The sequence below is a fragment of the Echinops telfairi genome, unplaced genomic scaffold (genome assembly GCF_000313985.2).
Source record: "Echinops telfairi isolate 266 unplaced genomic scaffold, ASM31398v2 ScPeMD7_22;HRSCAF=79, whole genome shotgun sequence".
Taxonomy (NCBI): Eukaryota; Metazoa; Chordata; class Mammalia; order Afrosoricida; family Tenrecidae; genus Echinops; species Echinops telfairi.
Window position 1 is genome coordinate 7,802,720 of NW_022103919.1, and position 22,355 is coordinate 7,825,074.

General features: G+C 51.4%; 1 protein-coding gene across 1 annotated transcript in view; it reads left to right on the forward strand.

Moving 5' to 3' along the window:
• CFAP77 (cilia and flagella associated protein 77) overlaps nt 1–22,355 on the forward strand; it is an 88,077-nt gene that overhangs the window by 49,543 nt on the left and 16,179 nt on the right. The window contains exon 5 of the mRNA XM_004713321.2: nt 3,678–3,779. Within this exon, the coding sequence (XP_004713378.1) occupies nt 3,678–3,779 (102 nt within the window). The remainder of the gene's footprint in view (nt 1–3,677; nt 3,780–22,355) is intronic.

Genomic DNA, 22,355 nt, shown 5'->3' on the forward strand with positions numbered 1-22,355 from the left:
ACAAACAAACAAGCAAACAGGAAAAAGCTCTGCTGGGCGGAGCTTTTGCAGCGGACACGTTTCCCGCTTGGCAAGCATCCAGCAACTCTCTCTGAGTTAGTGCACCCAGTGGCATCGCCTGGAAAGGTTCTCTCTGGACACAGTGCATTTTCTTGTAAAATCAGTTTTGCTCAAACCTCGTCTTTTGTGATGGTCGATTTAAGAGAACAGTGTGTGGCTATGAAATTTTGTTTCCTGCTCGGGAAAACTGCTGCAGAAACTGTTGTGATGCTGAACCGAGCTGACAAGGACAGCGCTCTGGGAAAAACTCAAGTGTATGAGTGGTTTTCTTGTGTCACAAAGTGAAATGTCAAACAACCAAAACAAGTGCAATGTCAATGAGAAGAGTCGCTGTGAAATGTGTGCCTCGGATTCTGACTGACCAGCAAAAAGAGCGTTGACTGGAGACACGCCGTGCTTTGAAAGAACAGCTACAAAGTGACCCAGACTCCCCACCCCCCCCCACACACACACACCAAGGTCATTACTGGTGACGAGACATGATGCTTAAAGAAAACATCAGTCAAGGCAGTGAAAGACACCATCGCCACCTCACCCAAAAAAGCTCCTCAAGCGAAATCAGAAATCAAGAGCATGCTCATTTGTTTTTCTGATGTGAGGGGGACAGTGCATTGGGCACTCATACTACCAGGTCAGACTGCTAATCAAGCTTTCTGTTTAGAGGGCCTGAAAAGATTGTATAACAGTGTGTGACCAAAAAAGGCCTGATTTGGGGCAGACGGGGACTGGTTTTGCCACCATGACAATGCACCTGCTCATGCAGCCATCTCAGTGCACCAGTTTTGGGCAAAACTCAGCATGCCTCTTTTGCCCCATGTCCCCTCCTCACCTGGTCTCACTCCATGTGACTTCTTTTTGTTTCCACGCATGAAGAGAGACATGAAAGGACAGCAATTTGATGACAAAGAAGAGGCGAAGAAGAAAAAACGAGGGAGGTGCTGTCAGCTATCCAAAGAGATAAGTTTGAAAAATGTTTCCAAGAATGGAATCGCAGATTTGACAAATGTATTATGTGTAATGGAGAGTACCTTGAAGGTGATAAGGTTGTTTTGTTAAAAAAATTTAAATACCTAGCTTTTAAAAAAATCTGTTTTTAGGGGGGTACCCCTCATATGTCATGATAATTGGTTATGTTACTGGTTTATGTATCCTGTATACCATACATTCCAGCTATGAGGTTTACCACTTAACAGTGTATACTCCAATGCATAGGCAGCAGCATCCAGTCTTGTGTCTTGAGCATCTCTTGAGCGTTGTGTTAACGTTCTGCTTAATTTTTTTCAAAAATATCACCATGACGTGCATCATGGCTCTCAAATGCAGCGAAACCAGTGCTAGAGGGAGCAGCAGCAGGAAGCCGAGAAGAAGCATCCGTTTGGAAGGGAAGCCGAAGGTTATTCAAGAACACAGAGGTGGAAAAGCAGCGAATGCGATTGCTGGCAATTGAGGCCCATCACACTGACAATCACAGTGGTTTGCAAACACAAATAAACAAATTCCCCAAGCTGTTAAAAGATTGACTCCCTTGAGTCATGAGTAAAGGGACCCTCTGTCAGATACAGACAACTTGCTAATGACCCACTCAGTATACCAGTAACCCACTATGCCGCAGGGCTCCTGGGTAAAGTCGGGGTCTGTGAAAAAGAAGAAGCCCCTCAAGGAGATGGGTTGGCACAGTGGCAGCAGCAGTGGGCTCAAGCATAACCATTGCCAGGGTGGCACAGACTGGGCAATGTCTCCTTCCATAGTCCATAGGGCCGTTATGAGTCGGAGCCAACTGGATGGCACCTAATCACAAGATACTGGCCCAGGGCCTGAGGGCGTACAATTCAGGAACTACTCGCTATTGTAGGAGCCCTGGTGGTGCAGTGGGCACTCACTGAGCTGCGATCCAGATAGTTGGCAGTTTGAAACCACCAGCAGCTCCTTGTGAAAAAGACTAGACTTTCTACTCCTGTCAACAGCTATAGTCTCTGAAACCGGTCGCTATGAGTCAGCCTTGACTGGATGGCTATGGTGCCGTATTATTATTATCGGGGCAATCAGCAAGCCCTGTAAGAGGAAGGCAGCCCTCTCCTCCCTGTCCTTGGTCCCTTCCCACACGTCCTCTCACAGCTGCGTGTCCTCCTTGTGTGGCTGGGGTCTCAGTGCCCTCTCCACTTGCCCGACAAAACAGTGCCCTTGTCTGCATCGGGTCTCAGCACCAATGTTTCATTCCAAGGCTCTAAGTATAAACAAGGCTGAACCTCAAAGGGCGGGTGGGAGGAGGATGGAGGGTAGGGGAAGGGATAAAGGGGCATTGCACAACATCCGGATTTAGTCTCAACCAATTCGGAGACAGGAGACCCTGGACCACATGGACTGCAGGACTCTGTTCTGGACCTGCTGGTATCTGTGGTGGTGCAGTAGGTTAAGTAAGCATTGGGCTGCTAATCCAAAGGTCAGTAGTTCAAAGCCACCAGCCACTCTGTGGGGGGAAGAGGAGGCATTTGCTCCCGTAAAGATTTACAGCTTCACAGATAGGAACTGGAAACACAGGGAATCCAGGGCGGATGATCCCTTCAGGACCAGTGGTGTGAGTGGCGATACTGGGAGGGTAGAGGGAGGGTGGGTGGGAAAGGGGGAACCGATCACAAGGATCTACATAGAACCTCCTCCCTGGAGGACAGACAACAGAAAAGTGGGTGAAGGGAGACGTCGGCCAGGGTAAGATATGACAAAATAATAATTTATGAATTATCAAGAGTTGATGAGGGAGCGGGGAGTGGGGAGGGAGGGGGAAAAATGAGGAGCTGATGCCGGGGGCTTAGGTGGAGAGCAAATGTTTTGAGAATGATGAGGGCAATGAATGTACAAATGTGCTTTACACAATTGATGTATGTATGGATTGTGATAAGAGTTGTATGAGCTCCTAATAAAACTATATATATACATATGTATATATATATATTAATTACAGTTTCAGAAACTGATTGTGCTGGTGGTTGTACAAAACTGTTTGCTATGACCCAACCATTGAATGGGAGGATGTCTGGATTATGCCTTAGTAAAAAAATAGTTTGGGAAAAAGAGATTGACAGCTTAGGAAACCCTTTGGCGCATTTCTGCTTTGCCCCATGGGGTTGCTAGGAGGAGCTAGTCAACGGCTGTTGGGTTTGGGCATCTGTTAGCGGGCACAGGGCATGCAGTTAATAGGAAGGGGTAGGATGTCCTCCATATGCCTCTGAAATCCCATCCCACAGACAGACACCTGCCCTGGGCTCTGAGCTGCACCCCTAACTCCCCTCCCCCAAAGAAGTCCTCCTGCTCCTGAGGGACGCTGGCAATCCACCAACTCATGCATTTCGTCACAGGAGTCCTTTGGACCCACTAGACAATGTGCTAGGTGCAGGGGAAATGACAAGGATGACTAAGACGCTGTCCCTGCTCTCAAAGGAGCAGTCATCTGTGTATGCGAGGGTCACCAGAAACAGGAGCAGTGGCCAGGGCCAGGGCAGGAGACAGAGTGGCCCTCCGGTCTGCTGCATCAAAACACCCAGCTCTCCGCCCTGCATCCATCCCTTCCGGCGTGTGCTCTCCCCCGAAAACCAGGCAAACCCTCTTTCTCTGGCCTGCAGGTGATCCTCGGGAAGCTGTATGAGACGCGGAGCTGTCAGCTGAGAAAGTACAAGCCACCAGTGAAGCTGGACACTCTCTGGCATATGCCTCACTTCCAGAAGGTCAGACCCCACCTCCATGCGCCCGGTCCTGCAGCCAGGGCAGGAAGTCAGCCTGCTCTCTTCCTGCCAGCTCCACGGTGGGGTTCCGTGAGCTTCGAACCATGCCTACATTTTGACCTGACATGATCCTTAGGGTATTCAAGGCGGTGACCTTTTGAAGGCAGCTTGTCAGGCCCTTCTGTGAGTTCGAACCTCTAACCTTTTGGCTAGTAGTTGGGTGTGTAATCTTTTGTGCCACTCATGGACTTGGAATCAACTAAACGGCAAAGGGTTTGTTTATTTGGGTTTTAACCAATGGCAATGTGTTAGTCTGGGTAGACTCGGGAAACAAATGCATGGACACACATATGTGTATAAGAAAGAGGTCTATAAACAGGGTAGTTGTACATTAAGAAAACATCCCAGCCCAGTCCAGATCAAGTCCATAAGTCCGATGTTACTAGCCCATATTCCTGATATCAATCCATAAAGTCCTCTTCAGACTCATGAAACACATGCAATGACGCCGAATGCAGGACGATCACAGGCCAGTGGGTAGAAAGTCTTTGGATCCAGTGTCATTGGAAACACCTCAATGCTGGCAGGGGTCTCTCTGTGGCCTCTCCAGCTTCCGAGGTCTGGTTGCGTCCATGTGGCTTGTCTTCTGCAATGTCTCCCAGGGAGTAGCAGAGAGAGAGGTGTCTTCCGCTTCCAAGGAGGAAGCTCCAGATTTCCCAGAATCCTCAGGAGAAGGCCAGACCCACACAGAGGTCTCATTGGCTATCTCCAGATTGACAGCCTAGACTCCACCCCTACACTCTTCATCCTTCAATTGACACCAGATTAGGTGACTGCCACAGGCAACAACAATAATCAGAGCAAAATAATCACTAATATTGACTGAATATTTCCAAGTGATTCACCTACCTAACCTTGAGCTATTTACTAATACTCCATGAGCTACTGTTATTATCCACCTGTACAGTTAGGAAACGGGCCTGTCAGGTCAATGACAGCACCCAGCGTTGGACCCAAACTCTCTGATCGACCGGAGAATTGTGCCAGGTTCACTCGGCCAAGCAGGGGTTCATCTTTAGCAGGTTTTAACCCAGGTTAAAAAAAAAACAAACGGGAAAAGCGGCGTCAGACCTGCTAGGGTGGACGTTGTGCAGAGGAAGGGAAATGGGAAAAGTGGGGACAGTGGCTCCCAGATGGGAGGGGGCTGAGCCCTTCTGTGTGGCCACAAGGGACATGCCCGACCCCCAAACAGACAGTTGCCCAAACAGCGCTCCTAGCCAGTGTGGGCGCAGTGCGGTGTTGCGCTAAACTGCAATTTAGACAATGAAGGGGACAGTGCTTTCCTGAGACTAATGCTCTGGAACAAGCTGCCACGCTCGAGGGAGAAACTGCTTTGCCCACCCCACCCCACCCGCCCTGATAGGCCTCTCGTGTCCTGCCCAGGTGGCTCCGTCAGCATGTGTCGGGGACCATTTGCCTCGCTGCCTATCAGCCTGCATGGCCGAGACCTCCGAGCACTTGTGGTGAGTCCAGGGAAGAACATGACTGAACATTGCTCCGGAAGTGGAGTCCCTGCTGGTGACGCCTCTCCAAGTGGACCCTCCCCGTCAGTTTCTCTGGCGCTCTCACTTCTGGCTTTTCTCAGTGGGCTGCTCCCTGCTGCCTCGAGTCGCCTCCCTTCCTCACGCTCTGCCGTTTCCTTCCGCGGCCTCCTCCCGGCCTGTGCTGGTCCCTTTGCTCCTTTCTCTCTCTTTCCCCTGGATGTCCATGGGGCGACTGCATCCAGGGATACTGCTCGAGGAAGGACCAGGACCCGTGGTCACGGACCACAGAAATCCCCACCTGGTGCGATGCTTGGTGGCATCAACTCTGGACCCCACACAGGACGAAAGGAAAGGAAACACAACAAAGACGCACTGCCATCGGGTCTGTTCTGGCTCCTGGCGACGCTATAGGATGGAGGAGGGCTGCCCCTGTGGGTTTCTGAGACCGTAACTCTTTATGGGAGTAGAAAGCCTCATCTTTCGCTTTCTGCTCCCTTTACAACCAACCCCACAGCTTTCAAGCCAAAGGTCAGAGGAGGATGCAGACAGAGCATCCCCCAACAGAGCAAGACAGGGGCCTTCTGTCCCTGCACTCCTGGGGTGGGCACTGATACTTCCATGTTGCAGGCCCCGTGTTTCACACACCTGTGTGGCTTCTCGGGGGCCTGGGCCATTGTATGCACTCACATGCACACACAAATTAATGAGCTTCTACTTTCAAAAGAGAGTTTGACTCGCTTCCCGTGGGCCGCTCCCTGTCCTCAGGTGGCTGCTCTAAGCAATAATAAGGAAGCAGTGATCACCTGTTATTTGGGGCCAGGCGGAACAAGCATGATCATTCCCCTTGGGTGGCTGCTGAACATCGGAGTGGCGTGTGACTGCCTTGCCGAGCCAAGGGCTGGGTCTGGGCTGTGACTTTGTGTGACGTCAGGGCCCAAGCTTGTGGGTGCTGCTCACTGAGTCGTGGAATATGAGAACGTGGGTACAAGTGCAAGCCCCTGTGTGCACGAGTGCTCTTCATCTGTTCTGAGGATGCTCACCCCCCACTTCTCAGGATGCGTGGAGGTAGAAGGGGCGTGAGGGCGTATGTGAGCCTCCTAACACAGGATCGCCCCTGGGCATCCTCCTGTATGGTTCAGCCGAGGTCCTCAGGTCCCCAGAGCACTGCCTATCGGGAAAAGAACACCGATGGGTCTGTGGAGTCCTTGCTGTGAGCCAGAGCCCCGGTGGTATAGTGGGCTACACTTTGCGCTGCAAGGCCTGGGCTCCAAACCCACCAGCCACTCTTAAGGAGAGAGAAGGTTTGTTCCCGTAAAGGGTTGCAGCCTCGGGAACCCACAGGGGCCGTTCTACCCTGTCCTGTAGGGTTGCCATGCGTCAGAAGCAGCTTGATGGTGGTGAGTTTGGAGCGCTTGTTGGTTTGACTGTGTGCCACGGAGCCCTGAGGGTGCCATGGGTCAAATGTTGGACGGCAAGGATGGTAGTTCAATACCCACCAGGCGCGCCTCAGGAGAAAGAGGAAGCTGTCTGCCCCAGTGCAAATGTACCGTCTGGGAAGCACATCGTCGTGAGCAGGGGTCCTCAGACTTTTTAAACAGGAGGCCAGTTCACTGTCCCTCAGACCCATTGGAGGGCTGGACTATAATTTAAAAAAAAACTATGAACAAATTCCTATGCACACTGCACCTATCTTATTTTGAAGTGAAAAAACAAATGGGGCAAAAACACCCGGCGGGCCGCCTGTGGCCCGCGGGCCGTAGTTTGAGGATGCCTGGTCTTGAGGAAGAGTACAGCCGGAATGCTTCTGAGCAGCGAGCATGGGGAGACTTGGTCTCAGGTCCTTGGGACACAATAGCCAGAGAGACCAGCCTCTGGGAAAAGATCAGATTCAGTAAAGTAGCAGGACCGAGAAAACGAAGAAGACGCTGGACACGATGGGTCGACACCGGGGCTCAGCACCGGGCTGCAACAGAACAGCCCTGAGGATGGCGCCGGACCTTCTGCCCTACACAGGGTTGTCCTGCGATGGAACTGATCTGACAGCACTTAACCACAGGGGCCACGTGCTGGACATGCATTCCCTGGCGGGTGTGACGTTCCCATTCTACCGACGTGGGAACGAAGGCCCAGAGCGGTCCAGGAACATGCTTGGCCAGGAGGGGAACCCCAGGTTCAATGTGGGCTGTCCAGCCTCAAGGCTGGTCTGTGATGCCTCATAAGGACTCCTTCTCTGACCACTCAGCTCCCTACAACAGCCCCCCCCCCCACTTTATCACCCCAGGGCCCCCTTCCCCTTGGTGACATTTTCCCCGCCCTGAAATTCATCACTCTGGTGTGCAAGTCTGCATCCCATTTCCTGTTTCCCCCAGGGCTGAGCACCCAGGAGATGATCAGAGATGTTTGGGAGGAAGGAATTCCCAGGGCAGCCCGGACTGCAGGAAGGATTTACACGTCTGTTCACAGAACTACTGAAAGGCCCCTGGCTCATCCGCCAGGCTCCAGCACCCACAGCCTGGGCCCAGCCTGGATCTGGCAGGGAAAGGGTCGCTCCTTCTCGGGTGAGGCTGGGGAGGGGGGATCCTGATCAAAGCCCCAGGAGGGTCTTTGTCTGTGTCCCTACACATCCCCCCGCCCCTCCTTCTCATCAACCCCCTCACCCCACTATGTAGGGAAAAGGCGCTTCCAAAATAGTTGAACCTGTCAGGGTGATGGATCACCTAAATGGACTCTCCCCGCTCACGAACAGATGTCGACGCTGAACTCTGTCAGAAATAATTAAACACCTTTCACACGGAAAAGCAGCAGGCAGGGCGAGAGGCCGCCACTCCGGCTGGGTCCGCGCGCGCGTGCAAGCAAGCTGGCTTCCTGCACCGGGGCCGCCAGCCGCCAGGGGGGGAGCCCACCCCGCTGCCCAGGACCTCCAGGGTCCCTCTGCAGGGTCCCTCCCGGACAGACTGAGGCCGGGGACAGAGGGACACACTCTCTTTCTGGTCCACAGGGCTTGCAAGCAGCCCAGGAGAGGCCAGAGCCTGAGATAGAGGGAGGGTGGGAGGAAGGGAGGGAGGCTCGGCTGACTGCTGGCAAGTGCCCCCTGCCAGCCGAGAGGCCTAGCCCCATCCTCCCCGCGCCTTAGTTTCCTCATCTGAAAAAGAGGGCGTGGCTGTCGTTTCTCTTCCAGCCAGACCTCCATCATTCTGACTTACCGCTCACGGACGTGCCTGTCGGTGGGGGTGTCTGTCCGGGAGGGGCGATGGCGCCCGCCCTTTTCTGTGCCCCATTTGGGGACGGCCGAGCACTCAGGTCTCCCAGCCACTGAAGAGAGATGGCACTTGGCTTCGGGCTGGCGGCCTCTGAGCAGCCAGCGTGGACATCTCCAAGGCCTTCTCTGAGGCATGATGGAGCTCAGGGGATGGAGAGGAAAAGCCCGTCTGGCTGGTCCTCCGCTGATTCCAGGACCAGCCTGACCTGTGTCACACGGGAACTCTGCCACTCCCTCTGAGCCCAGTGGTGAGATCGGAGGCCCAGTTTTCTGTGAAATGGGTGGATGCCCATTCCCTGCAGGGTGCAGAAAGGATCTGATGAGACGATGTGTATAAGAGGGTGAGCAGAGTGTCTGTTCCCTGCTGCCCAGCTGCCAGGTCAAGGTGAACATTCGCTCACAAGCCTCGTCATTGTGTTCCTGTGTGCTGGCAGGCCCCTGTCCTGGAGGTCGGTGTAACGTGGATTGCTGCTGCTCTGTTGCTGGCGGCTGTGCACCTGGGGTGGGTGTGCAGGGAGCGTTTGGAGACACGCCACTCCACATATGCAGTGCTCCCAGATGGGAAGTGGACTTGAAAGACCAAGCTTAGCTGGTCACACAACTCAAGTTTGTGGTGTGGGCGTGGCCCGGCCACATGAAACACTGACCACGGCCCCGTCTGGCCCTCGGTGTTCGTGTCCTCAGGCTCGTGGAACAGAGTACCCCAAAGTACGTGGCTTATCAGAACAGAAATGGGTTGTCTTATGGCACTGTGGTCCTCGTGCTGTGTCAACTCCTAGTGAGCCTGTGAGCAGCAGAATGAAGTGTGGCTCAGTCCTGGATCTTCCCCGCCCACCCCCCCTCTCCTGGAGCCCACGGTAGGCTAGGAGTCTGACCTCAGGTTCTGGGGGAGGATCTGGACTTGTCTCCCCCAGTTTCTGGCCACCCCAGGTGGTTTTGAGTTTGTGCCTGCATCTCCTGTGGCATTTTCTCTTTTCTAAGGAAACCACTCAGATTGGATTTGGACGACCCACCCCCCACTCTTCTTGAACCCTGTTTCCAAGCCAGGCCACATTGGTGCCCAGGGTTAGGACTTCCACTGGCTTTCTGGGGAACCCAGTTCCATTGACAACACCTACCCTGTTCCCAGGCCTTCTGCAGAAGCCTTCTCGGGACTCTTTGCCACCAGACTCTAACCCCACCACAGCCCACCCCCACACACCGGCCCAGCACAACAGCACGGTCCTATTTCAAGCCTGTTGTCCATGCTTGCCCAGAGCACTCAGTCTGAACCACACACACTATGACCAGCCATAAAGAAGGACTGCTAGTGACATCTGCCCAAGACGGGTCCGCTTGGCAGCTGAAGACAGCGCCAATACATAACACCCGTCACACAGGGAAAGGATGCCTGCAACCCAACCACGGCTTCTGCACATGCTGGGAGACTCACACCGCGCTGACAGTAATGGCTTTGACCTGTACTCGCTGCTACTTCATTGTATAATGCTGGGTGGGAAACACTGGTTGCCTATGTGGTGTGACCTCCCTGGGCTAAGAGCCCACCCCACATATCCATGTGTACTCACGTGTGCATGTGACAAACACCCGGAAGGGGGGGCCTTCCCAATGGTGACGGTGAGGACCTCTGGGGACAGAGGTGAACTGAGTTTTGCTTTCTCGGATGCTTTTTTCAGAATTATTTGAATTTTTATCCTGAGTACATGTAACTTCAACAGAGCCCATAGAGACTCCCCCCCACCCCTTAATTTAAACCTCTTGGAGGGCTGAGAGTTCCCTTTCTGGGGGCCTTTCCCCCATGCTCAAGCCACCCATTCATCCAGTCCTTCCTGTTGTCTCACTGAACGTTAGCATGCTGCTGGGCACGCCCAGGTTTTTGCATTGGGTTTCATCAAGCCTAATGCTCTCAGGCCAGTCCTGTACCCCCGTAGTGAAGCCTGCTCGCTTCCCAAGTGTGGCTCTTTATGGACAAGGCAGAGCTATCTGTTCTTCGGGCAGCCATGGTCCTTTCCACAGTCTCCAGCACCCTAACACAAAGGCATCAATTCTTCTCCCCCCTTTCTTAGTCAATGTCCAGCTCTCACACGTGGATGCGGCCATTGAAAACACCACGGCTTGGGTCAGCCCACCTCCGTCCTTAAATCAACATCCTTCCTTGTCAACATGCGGAAGAGGACCTGTGCAGCATTTTCACAATGCCACGCATCATGTGATCTTCCTGAACATCGATGGTGGACCCGAGCAAGCACAAACCCATCTGCCTTGGGAGAAGTACTGCCCGAGGGCTCGTAGAGGGAACGATGTCTCGCCTCACATCCTTTGGACATGTCGGAATCGACCAGTCCCTGGAGAAGGACATCATGCTTGGTAAAGTAGACAGCCAGCAAAGAAAGATGAAGGCCATTGAGAAGATGGATCGACACGCTGGCTGCAACAATGGGTACAAACCTAAGGACAAATGTGAGGATGGCGCAGGACCAGGCCGGGCAGTGTCTGGTTCTGCTGTACACAGGGTGGCCAGGAGTCAGACTCAGTTAATAGCACCGAACCATCACCACCACCACCACCACAAAAGTCCCTTTAACCGAGAGGCTGTTTGCCCAAGTGGCCGGTGGTTTCCAGCCCAGTCCACCCTTCCTCGGCCCCAGCAGCCCTTGCTGCGCCCGTGCAGGCCTGATCTCCACTGACATTACATAGTCATTCAGTCACTAAAGTATGAACAAATTGACTGTATTTTCATTTGGCTTTGGGTTTCAGCCCCACTGCCTTAGAATAATGGCCCAAGCTATTAAGCTAACAGTTTGATTTACAAGCTCTTGTGCCCCGAATGCCGGATCAGACTTCTCTCTTTGTGGAAGACTAACCCTGCCTCAGGTCTCCTGGGCCCCAGGCTCCCCAACAGACCCGCAAATATCAGCACAGCTAGTGGAGCAGTGACCCCGGAGCCGCGGTTGATTAGCGAGAGCTGCTGAATCTAAGAGGAGGATTTTCTTTCCTACCTCGAAGCTCTCCTGCAAATCACAACTGCCTGGGAAGGGGACCCTGGGCTCAACGCACAGAATGGGTTCTTTGTCTCTCCACCTGCTGCCTCCACCTCGTCTTGGGACTCAAAAAGAGGATGACCCGTTCCAAAAAAACAAACAAAAAAGGCATTCTATAGGCAATGAGATGAGGATTACTCAGTGTACCTATTTTTGCACAGGGATAATAATAATTCAAAGACTTGAAATTTAAAAAAGAGAGAGAGAGAGAGAGAGAGAATGTCCCTGTCTTTTCAGCCCCAGAGTCGTTCTCTCCAGGCCTGAGCGAGAACCCTCCGACGACATGGCCCTCCCCGAGACCTCCGCACCAGCAAGGTATTTTAAGACTCCTGTCGCTCTCTTACACTGGAATAAGAATTACCCTGTGTTCCACGTAGGGCGCCGAGCACAGGCATGGTATGTGTCACATGCGGAAACGGGCACTGGGAAGAATGATTCAGAGACCCTGATGCAGTTGACATTTCTTCCCTAAATACAGATACCCCCTCATTATAAATTGGATCAGCATGCAGAGCGGCTCTCTCCGTAGGGATAAAAGCAGAGGCTTAATTGGTTTTACATATTCCGGCACTGCAGAAGTAGAGCATTTTTAGGCACCTGCTCAGGAGGTGACATTGTTGCTCAAATACTGGCAAGTCACAAATAGCCAGGGCGGAAGCTCTGGGGACCAGCACCAGGGGAAAGGGAGAAGAATGGCTACGTTCTTAGAGCCGAAGGAACCCGGGTCCTCCAGGAAGACAACAGACGCCCGTGGTGGCACCCAGGGAGGCCGCCTCGAAGCTGCCTGATGCTGGTGCTGCCAGCGCGGCTAGTCCTGCTACCCAGGACCTCCTATTGCCCCCCCCACCAGCCTGGCTGCCCCTTCCATCCTTCCAGCCCCTGAGGAATTTCAAGTTTACCCTAGAAGACTCTTCTTCCCGTTGAGTGCGGAAACATCTCAAAGTCAATGTCGATGGCAAATTGAAAGCTGGTTTCGATTTCTCATACACTTCTCATCTCTAGAGAGAGCGCAAGTCTCGTGTGGAATTTGGGGGAGGTGATGGGATTTGGGGACAGGGTCCCCAGTTTCTTCTAGCTTCCAGCTCATGCCCAAGAGCGTGAATCTGTGATGATCTACAGAGGACCCCTCTGGTTTGAAGAGGAGTCTGGGCCAGCCACCTCTGGAGTGACTTCTTTGTTGTTCCCGGTTGTCTGCCTCTGTCTCTGGCGCTAATGAAGCAGTCGGCACCCTCGGAAGCCCACGTTGCAACACCCAGTCAGGGCAGGTCCCAGCAGATAACAATATTAGAAGACCTTCCCTTGGAGCCACGTAAGGTTTCTTCCAACCAGGCTTTGTCACAAGGGCCAGGGAGGTGAATGAAAATGTAGGCATGGCTTGTTACCTAATGGCCACCGGCAATGAAGGCAGCCTGGTTGGCTTTCCCTGCGGATGCCAGGTTCATTCCGTGCACACACGTCGGGAGAAGGTGAGACCAGACGCAGCTACTCTGGCTTCTTCCCTTCTTCTCAAAGGGGTCCCGGGCAGTGATGTCCTCGGACTGTGCAAAAATCATCATCACCAAGTGGGCGTTTCGTACAGGAAGGATATGAAAGAAGCCATCCGGAAGGCAGGGTTCCCTCGTGGCAGTAACAACAGCCGAGGCGGCTGCAGCACCCATGTCCTGAGCACTTCTTCAGTGTCAGGGGGAGAGCTGTTGCGGTTTGATGTCCACATTCGCAATGGCCCCGTGGTCCATGTGTGTCACTCTGCTTCAAAGATGAGGAAGCCAAGGCTAATAGTGAGCCCGTGGCAGCGTGGGGACTTGACCCTCGGGCTGGCTGCCTCCAGGTCGCAGGCCCTGGGAGACCCAATAACTACTAAGGACTGCAACTGAGGTCCAGGGTCAGGACGAGACTAAATGCAGGAGCTGTGGGGAGACGTGCAGCGGTCAGCAGGCAGGGTGTTTATATTTGTCCAGAGGGCCGTGGCCAGCCCTGCTCTGGCCGGTTTAATCCCTCTCAATAAACCAGACTTCCCACTGCCATAAAAAGCCTCGAGACGTTGACTTTTTTTTTTAAACACAAAAAACCACCAAGCATCTTTTAAAGTGCAGTTTGGCCCCAAACTAAAAAGGAAGGTAGTGGTTGATCTGGGATCCAGCCGTCCTTTGTCAAGAGGCACAAGACAGATACTGAGCAAAGTGTGAGCTAGTGGGCTCAGGAGCCCCAGAGACAGGCTTTAGATGCCAGCCGGCCCTGGCCCTGTACCCACCTCTGTTTCCGTATCTGTAAAATGGGTGTGCTAACAGGAGCAAATGCAGTTCTGTAATGAAACGTTCTTGGCACAGACGTGGTCACCGGAAGTTCATGGAGCAACAGAATCTCCAGCTGGGCAGAGTCTGGGAGTCGGCTCCTCTAGGCCAACGGTTCTTAAACTTGGCAGTGCCCAGGGGCCTCTAAGAGGAGGCTTAAAAGGCAGGCTCACTCCAGGGACCCACCCAGGACTCTGATCCAAGAGGTCTGGGGTAACCCCCAAATCTGAGTTTTCAATAAGCAACTACCCCAGCCAAGATCAAGCCACTCTTAGCTGTTTCTTTTGTTTGATGGTATGCTAATTGTCTTTCGTCAGTGTTGTAAAAATAGAGATAGCACGTTTGCTCATGCAGCTATGTTTACAGTGTCCATTTACGATGGGGGAGTGGGGACACTTTCATATATTTGATAGAAAAGGAAGCATGACTACTGCCGATTGGCTGTCCCTGCTACATAGCCTAGAGGTGCTGTGGTGCTGTGGGTTAGACACTGGCCTGTTAACGGCAATGTCGGTGGTTCAAACCCACTGTCTGCTCTGTGAGAGAAGGATGATGCTCCCCTAAAGATCTGCAGTCTTGGAAACCCTGAGGATCACGATGAGTTAGAATCAGTTGGATGGCAGTGGGTTTTGTTTTGTTTGTTTGTTTGTTTGGGTAAAGATAATGAACTTCACTCACAAGTTCAGCCCAAATCTTCCTTCTCCTACCTCCTACCTCCCACCTCCTGGTGTCTTTCTTTCTTCTGGAAACTTGTGGAATCACCTGTTCTCGCTCGGTGGCACTCCTTCAAAGACATGAAGACAGACACCATTCCTTACACGTCCCTACGTTCTTGGGCTCCTTCTGGAACAAAACTCTGAGCATGCCCAAGTCGAACCTGGCATGACAGTGGTGGTAGGCAGTTGGGCAGTTCAGCTCACTCAGCTGTGACCATCTACTGTGGCCTTCATCCAGGTGCCAAAGCCCATTGCTCAAGTTCAGCGGCATTCGTATAAGGCTTTGAACGAAAATGTGGTTGAAGCTGCTCATCAGTGCCACTTGGATCACACACAAGTATCTGTGAAAAGCTCCTGCTTGAGGGCAATTGCGGAAAAATGATATACAGTCAGGTGTGTGCGCTGATAGTGATCATCTGTTGTTGGGTGCGAGAGTGTCAATTCTGACCCTTGCCGACGCTCAGTGTAACGGAATGAAACACTGCCCGGTCCCACACCGTCCTATGTGGGACCTCATTATCGTAGCGACCTTGTCCGTCCATAAGGCTCTTCCTCTTTTTCACTGACCTGTACTTTGCTAGACATGATGTCCTTTCCCAGGGACCAGAACCTTCTGAGAACATGTCCAAAGCATGTGAAACAAAGAGTGAAGATTTGCAGTCTTGGAAACCCCCTGGGGCACGTCTACTCTGGTCCATAGGGTCTCCATGAGTTGGAATTGGTAGTGATGCTTTGGGAGGGTTGGGGGGTGGGTATCATGTCTTGAATGTTTACTGTGTTTAACGGGCACCATGCCAGAAGCTTGGCACACAGTGATCTCATGGCATGGGTAATATGATCTTCATTTTGTAGAAGAGAAATAGGCCCCTGGTCATGGGGCTGGAAAGTGATAGGAATTCAGATCGGTCTGAGTCAAAACCCCTCGCTCCTCTCCATTGAGCTCTGCTATCCCTTCTTTTATGCAAGCGGGGGTGGGGGTGGAGGGGAGCGGACTCTGGTTGACCTGATAGGATATGCTTCATTTTTGCCTCACATGACGTAAATGGTCCAACACTCAGAATATGTTCAACTTGAGGACTTGAAGTTTCTATTCTTTCCTCAAGCAGTCTCTGTCTTATATAATACTCGACTGTCTGATTCCACGTCATGTCCAATCGGTTAGACTTGTTAGGAGACATAGTATAATTATTGAAGAAAATACAATACAACACCTTTTGCACTTAGAGGTTAAGCTGAACAAAGAAGATAAAGGGGCTCGTGAGGATGCTTGAATCGGAACGTGGGTCTCAGGGTTCAATTGGCCAATTGTAAGCTATCCTTCCATCCATCCACACAGCCACACCTATCCACTCCTGTCAACCAACCTTCTGTTGTTCTGTCCATCCATCTATCCATCCCATCCCCTTCCTGTCAACCAACCACCAGTCCAGCCAGCCAACCAGCAGAGAACTGTTGTCTATCTGGTACTTCTAACAGCTGAGTTACCCCAAGCTCTTTGAAAGCCTCGAATCTGCTGATCTTGCCACAGAATAGCGGCCGGAATGTAGCATGAATATCCTTGCTGTCTGGCTGAGGAGAGTTGACTCTTAATATTCCTACATGTGACTGGCAAAGATTGGGCCCATCAAGCATAAAAAGAAGTTCTTGTCTTTAGAGGTGCCACCGGAAACAATTCTTCCCACTCTGTATTCTGATCAGAGAAAAGGCGAAAACAACACCAATCCCCATTGCATTGTCCCCCATCCCAGTGAGCTGTGGACCCCACGCACCCGCGCGTGTGTGCCCAGCTTCCTTAGAAATCACACAGGAGTTGTTCACAGCCTATACAAATCAGTGATAAAGTACTGACGGGCAGGTTCGGCGTGGACGGCTCAGCAAAGGACTTCATTTGCTACCGAGCACAAAATCAAAGACTTTGTCAGCCGAGGCACCGTGCGCTTGGAGAACTACCTTGCACTACCTGAGAAAGCACTGTCAGGTAAATTTCCAGAGAAAGTAATTAAGGAATCCCCATCGTCTAAATTCGGCAGCACAACTTGGAGCTTGGGAACTTGATACTCACCTGGGATCTGGTGTCTCCTCCCAGCCCGACCCTTCGTGAACACCAACAGTAGCAGTTTATGAGGGGCTCCCTGGGAGCTGTCCCCCTTCCCTCCCCTTAGGAGGCCCCTCCAGCACTGTGGGTGCTACAGGTATCTTGTCCGAGAAGCGGGAAGCATCGAATGAGCTTGCCGCTTTGAGAGATGGGGGTGAGATTAATATACAAATAGATAGACCTCTCACAGATCCAGCAGGCACCAATTAATATTTATCAAGTGCACACGATGTGCTCAGTACAGAGAAGCAACATGCAAACCATGCAGTCTCAGGGATGAGTGATCTACGCTCTGATTCAAAAGCTCTGCACAGGGAGACATTCTGCATGCTTGGGGGCACCCACCCCCACCCTGGGCCGGGGAAACCACTAGAAGCCTGTTGTTGTCAGGGGCAGTCGGGTTGGCTCCTGTCAACCCCAGGCGCAATAGGACTCGGCACCGTCGGGTCCTGTGCCGTCTTCACACTGATTCTTAAGTTTGAGCCCAGGGTTGCAGCCCCTGTGCCCATCCATCGAGGGCCTGCCTCTTGTTCTGCTGCCCCTCCACTTTACCAAGCACGACGTCCTTCTCCAGGCACTGACCTCTCCTGACCACATGTTCAACAGTACGTGAGACAAATGCTCACCCTCCTTGCCTTCGAGGAGCATTCTGGCTGTACCTGGAGCGCAGGTTAGTGTTTATAGCAAGGAGAATCTTCTTACAGAGCCCGTGAGAGGTTCTCACCAGGCGTCGCCAATACCAGGGCCTCCGTTGAAGGGATACTGTGGAGGGCCCACTCGCATGACCAGTGGCTGTCCCCTTGCAGAGACTTCCAAGAAGGGTCTCCTTCAACTCTTCCACTTCACTGACTCCCTTCGTAGCTCTCACTTGATGTTAAGAGAAAAGACCAAGTCCCACTCTTAACTGGAGATGAGAGTCTTCCAGGGCCATCCCTATCTTGCTTTTTCTAAGTGGGACAGGCAGGCTAAGAGAGGAGGGGGACCCCACTGGCATACCCCACTGCCCACTTGCAGACTGAGACCCTCCAGCCTGCCTACAGTCAAGCAGGCTCCCATCATCTGGGTGCTGCAGTGAACAGAGCAGCTGCCCCGGCTCTCTCTTGCAGCTCAGATTGTCCTGGTATTTGTTGACAAGCCCATTGGAAACAGACCTCGAAGTCTCCTTCCGCCTACCATCCACTCCGTTCTCGGGGAGTTTTTGAAAGGCAAGAGGTCTGGAAAACACAAGCCCTCTCCTGCCCCCCGCTGCCCCCCACCCCGTAGCAGAGAGGGGGAGAGGCGGCAGCTTGGGTGAGCTGCGGTTGACGGGTTTCCTCACCTGCTCACCTGGCCCCACAGTGCACCGCCTCCAATTAAATAAAAATGGTTTGTTTTTAATGGTCTTTTACACTGACAAGTGGGCGATCATTTTGGGCCCACTAGCTGTCAGAGAACTGAGGCAAATCCTCCGTTGATAATGCCCAATGCTTCCAATTAGGAGCCCAGGCGGCTCCTGGCGCGCTAACGATTCCCCAGCCATCTCCTAGGCCCCTTTGGCGCTGGCTGTTTCTTCTCGCCTCCTCCACCGCAAATTACTGACACCAAACGAAGGGCCCGCGCCTCCTCGCCACGCCAGGCCCGGGCCCTGTTGGGTTTAATGAGCCGATGGAAGTTGCGTGGCTCCGGCGCTAAATTCTTTTCTTGTTTGACAGCTGCTCGGCTAAGACGAGTGTTGACCTTATAAAAGATTTAGTGTTTCTCATTATTTTCTGTCAAGCTTCACAAGTGATGGCTCTGCGGTTATCATTTGCATCCCGGGGTGTGTGTTGGATGGGGGCTCCAGGATGGGGGCCCTGTCCCTCCCCGAGTGGTGCCTGGCTCATGCACAAGAACTTCCAGCGTAACATTTCTTCTCTTCAAAGAGAAGCCAAGATGCAAAGCTAGAGATGACGGGTCTCTGGCAATGGCTTGGCGGGCCTGCAGGGCAGCCCAGGTCGGACGGAGGGGAAAAGGCTGCTTGAGAGGGGTAGACCCCCAACGCGTTTGACAACAGCCAAGCTCAGGCGGATGTGCGGGCAAACGCTTATCTAAGCTAGACTGGAGCTAAGGAGCTTTGCAGAGCCACACTCGAGGTTCCATCTGGGGAAATACTCTGATGATAGGCTGGTTTAAACAAGAGTGCTACCATCTGCAAGTGTGTGCCTTTGCTGGGCACCTTACATACAGATTTAATGGTTTAAAAAGTAGAACCACTTTTTTTTTTTTTAATGTGGAGCGTATTATTCTCCCCTGAGATGACTAAGGGAACATTTGTTAGTCCTGATTTTTTCCCTGCACCCACGCCAAATGGGGGCTGCTCTCTAAATAATCAAGCCCTTGGGGATTCCACGCCCCAGCTCCTTCGTCAAGCCTCTGACTGACGTTCTCATCTACTTATCTCTTTCCTTCACCTTCTTCTCCAGCTGCCACATCACCTTCGCACTGGCCACCCTGGTCGCAGGGAACCCGAGTCACCTGAGAAGGAGAGCCTTCAGGGCAGATAAATGGGGATGTTTTTTCCCTGGGGTGCTAACTAAAACTAGATAATTTCGCTATGATAATATATATTGGTTATTGTTATGAGAGGTTCTGTTTTGATAGAGCAAAACACATGGCCCGTGCAGACCTTACTAATCAATCACTGCACATGTTCTCTCAAGCGAGGGTTCAGCCTGAAAAACTTCTATAACACAACACTGCCATCAGTCACCATCCGCCTAGGAGAGCTGCTGAAATTGGTAGATTCCCAGCGTGTGTTTGATAACAGCTGAGCCACAAGCAAAAGGATGAAGCTATGAACCACGATGCCCTTGACCAGCCGTTCCATGAAATAGCTAAGCATTCTAAAAAGTCTGGTCTTTTGGTGCTACATTAAGATATTTACATAAAAGAAAAATTTTAGATAGCCCCCTGGAGAAAAAGAATTAAATGATACTTCATCAAAATTAAAAACGTCTGTGCTGCAAAGAACACCACAGGGAAGGGAAAAGATGGCCGACTGAACGGAAGAAAATATTTGCAAATCATCTATCCTATTAAAGGACTCATATCCATAATACATAAGTAACTCTCAAAATGCAGTAATAAAAAGATCAATAACAATTAAGATGGACAAAGGATATGTGTAGTTTTTTCCTGAAAATATATACAAATGGCCAAGATAGACAAGAGAGCTTCAACAAGTTCGTGCACAGATGAAACTGAAAGATAGTAGAGTTTTTCTATGGACTTTCTGAAGTTTCCTTGAACCGTTGGCTAGTAAAAACGCGAAAAGGTGTTCAACAACACCATGAGCCAGTCAGAGATACCTGCTAGGATGGCCGTCCTAAAAGTGGCAGACAATAACAAGTGTGGTTAAGAATGTGGGAAAATGAGAAACAGCGTATATTGTTGGTGGAAATTTAACATGATACAACTAATTTAGAAATTCATCATTTTCTCAAAAGGTTAAGTAAACAGTGTTAGTAGATGGCCCAGCAGGAGGACTCCTAGGTTTACAATCAACAGAAAGAAAATAGACATCCACCCAGAGTGTGTATATGAATCGCCCCAAAATAGAAGCAACTCCGAGATCCAACTGGTCAGCCGGTAAACAGCATGGGCCGTGTCCCTACCATGGACTACTTGACAATAAAAAGGAATGCAGTACTAAGACGTGCCACAGCAGGAAAGAACCTTCAAGAGATTATGTCTGTGTTATAAAAACATCAAGTACACCAAACACCGAAGAACACCTCTTGTATGATTCCAGTTGTGCAACACGTCCAGGGTCGGCAGATCCTCAGAGACAGAAAGTAGATTAGGACTGTGGTTCCGAGTCTGGAAGAAGGGGCGATGGGAAGGACTGGTGGAGGAGCTGACAGGTTCAGGCTTCCTTGGGAGTGAGGGATGTTTGATTGCAGTGATGCTTACACAAGCCTGTGGCTTCGTGAAAACACCATCGTCTACACATTTCCTTTCATTTGCTCTTGATTGTGGTTTAGGTCAAACACGTCAGAGCGTAGTGGTTTTCCATTCAACAATTCGCACGTGTTGGGTCTCGCGATGTTGGTTGCAATCTCCTCAACGCAACAGCACTCTTCCCTTCTACCCAGAGTTCCCTGTGTCCATTCATCCTTCTCCCACACCCCTCACCGCCGCCTCTTCCTGACTTGTGAGCTTGGTTTTGGGCAAAAGGCTGCTCTTTGGATTCTCTTCGGGTCGGTTGGATTGAGGACACCATCCCTCTCTGGTGCGATTGTTCACCTGATACAACTGTCTACTGTTTGTTACTTGGGTCTCAGGGTGGGCTTAGTTTCCGGCTTAAAAGATTTCTAAGGAGCAGCAGCCTCGGGCAGACCAGCCTGTCTGGTCTAGGTTGTGTTTCTAAGCTTGCTCTGTGGTTCTTGTTTTGTCTCCCTCTCTCACCACCACCTTCCGTCGTGAGAGCAGTCAGAGCGGCCCGCACTGGTAGACGGGAACACTCGGTTCTGGTCTTGGGCTAGTGCAAGTTTTGTTAGCGGGAGTCGTGTTTCTTGAGTCTTTGATTTCCCCCTGCTTTTCTTTGCTCGATGGCGAATGTGCACGTTAAGTGAGTAAATTGTACGGTATATAAGTAAAGCGATTTCTAAAAAGTCGGGCCACTTGAGAAATTAAAATAGCCCACTGAATCAGATCGCTGCCCAAATTCTGTCTGTGAAACCCAAACAGGGCGATAATTGGGAACGGTAATGCGGCCCTGGATGATCATTCCTCCTGATGAACCATTATGACTCCCGTTGACCCAAATCCGATTAAACCTAGAAGCTAAAGAAGCAGATATGTGGGACATTCAGAAGCACACCCCGCCGTCGATCTGTTAGCACCACGTTATTCATACACCAGCACCCAGCACATAGAGTCTTTGTTCAGTTTTCGCTCAACTGTGCTGACTATTGTGGGAAACACCGTGAACAACAGGACAAAACGTGACCCGGCCTGGCACCATCATCATGGGGCGTGGTATGCGTGAGCCCATGGTGGTGGCCACTGTGTGTTTTCCAGTGCCTTCCACCTGAAGGGGCACATCTCCCAGCATTCTATTGGACAACACTCTGTGGTTTTCACTGGCTCGTGTTTGGAAGTAGTTCCCCCGGACCTTTCTTGCTTATCTCATTTTTCGTTAGACAGTTTTATTGGCACACCATTCACATATCACACAATTCAATAGTTCAGTCACGTCAAGAAGAGCTGTGTCATCATCCCCACAATCAGTTTTACTTCACTCTTGTGCTCATCATTATGAGCTCCCCAGGTACCCCAACCTCCCCTGCCGTCCTCTCAAGGAACCATTAATCCAGTTACTGTCTCTCTAGGTTTACCTATTGCATATATAGAAAAACATTAAAAAATAAACAAAACTAGTGAGAGTAACAAAGTAAAACAGATAAAAACTTCAACTGATTGGCAGTCTGAGATGCTCACCTACCTGGCACGATCACTGAAGACAATGAGTGCACAAGAAAATGTGGTGAAGAAAGCGGATGATGCTTGGCTACCAAAAGATATAACACCTGAAGTCACTGAAGACAATGGGTGCACAAGCAAGTGTGGTGAAGAAAGCTGATGGTGCTCAGCTACCAAAAGATATAGCACCT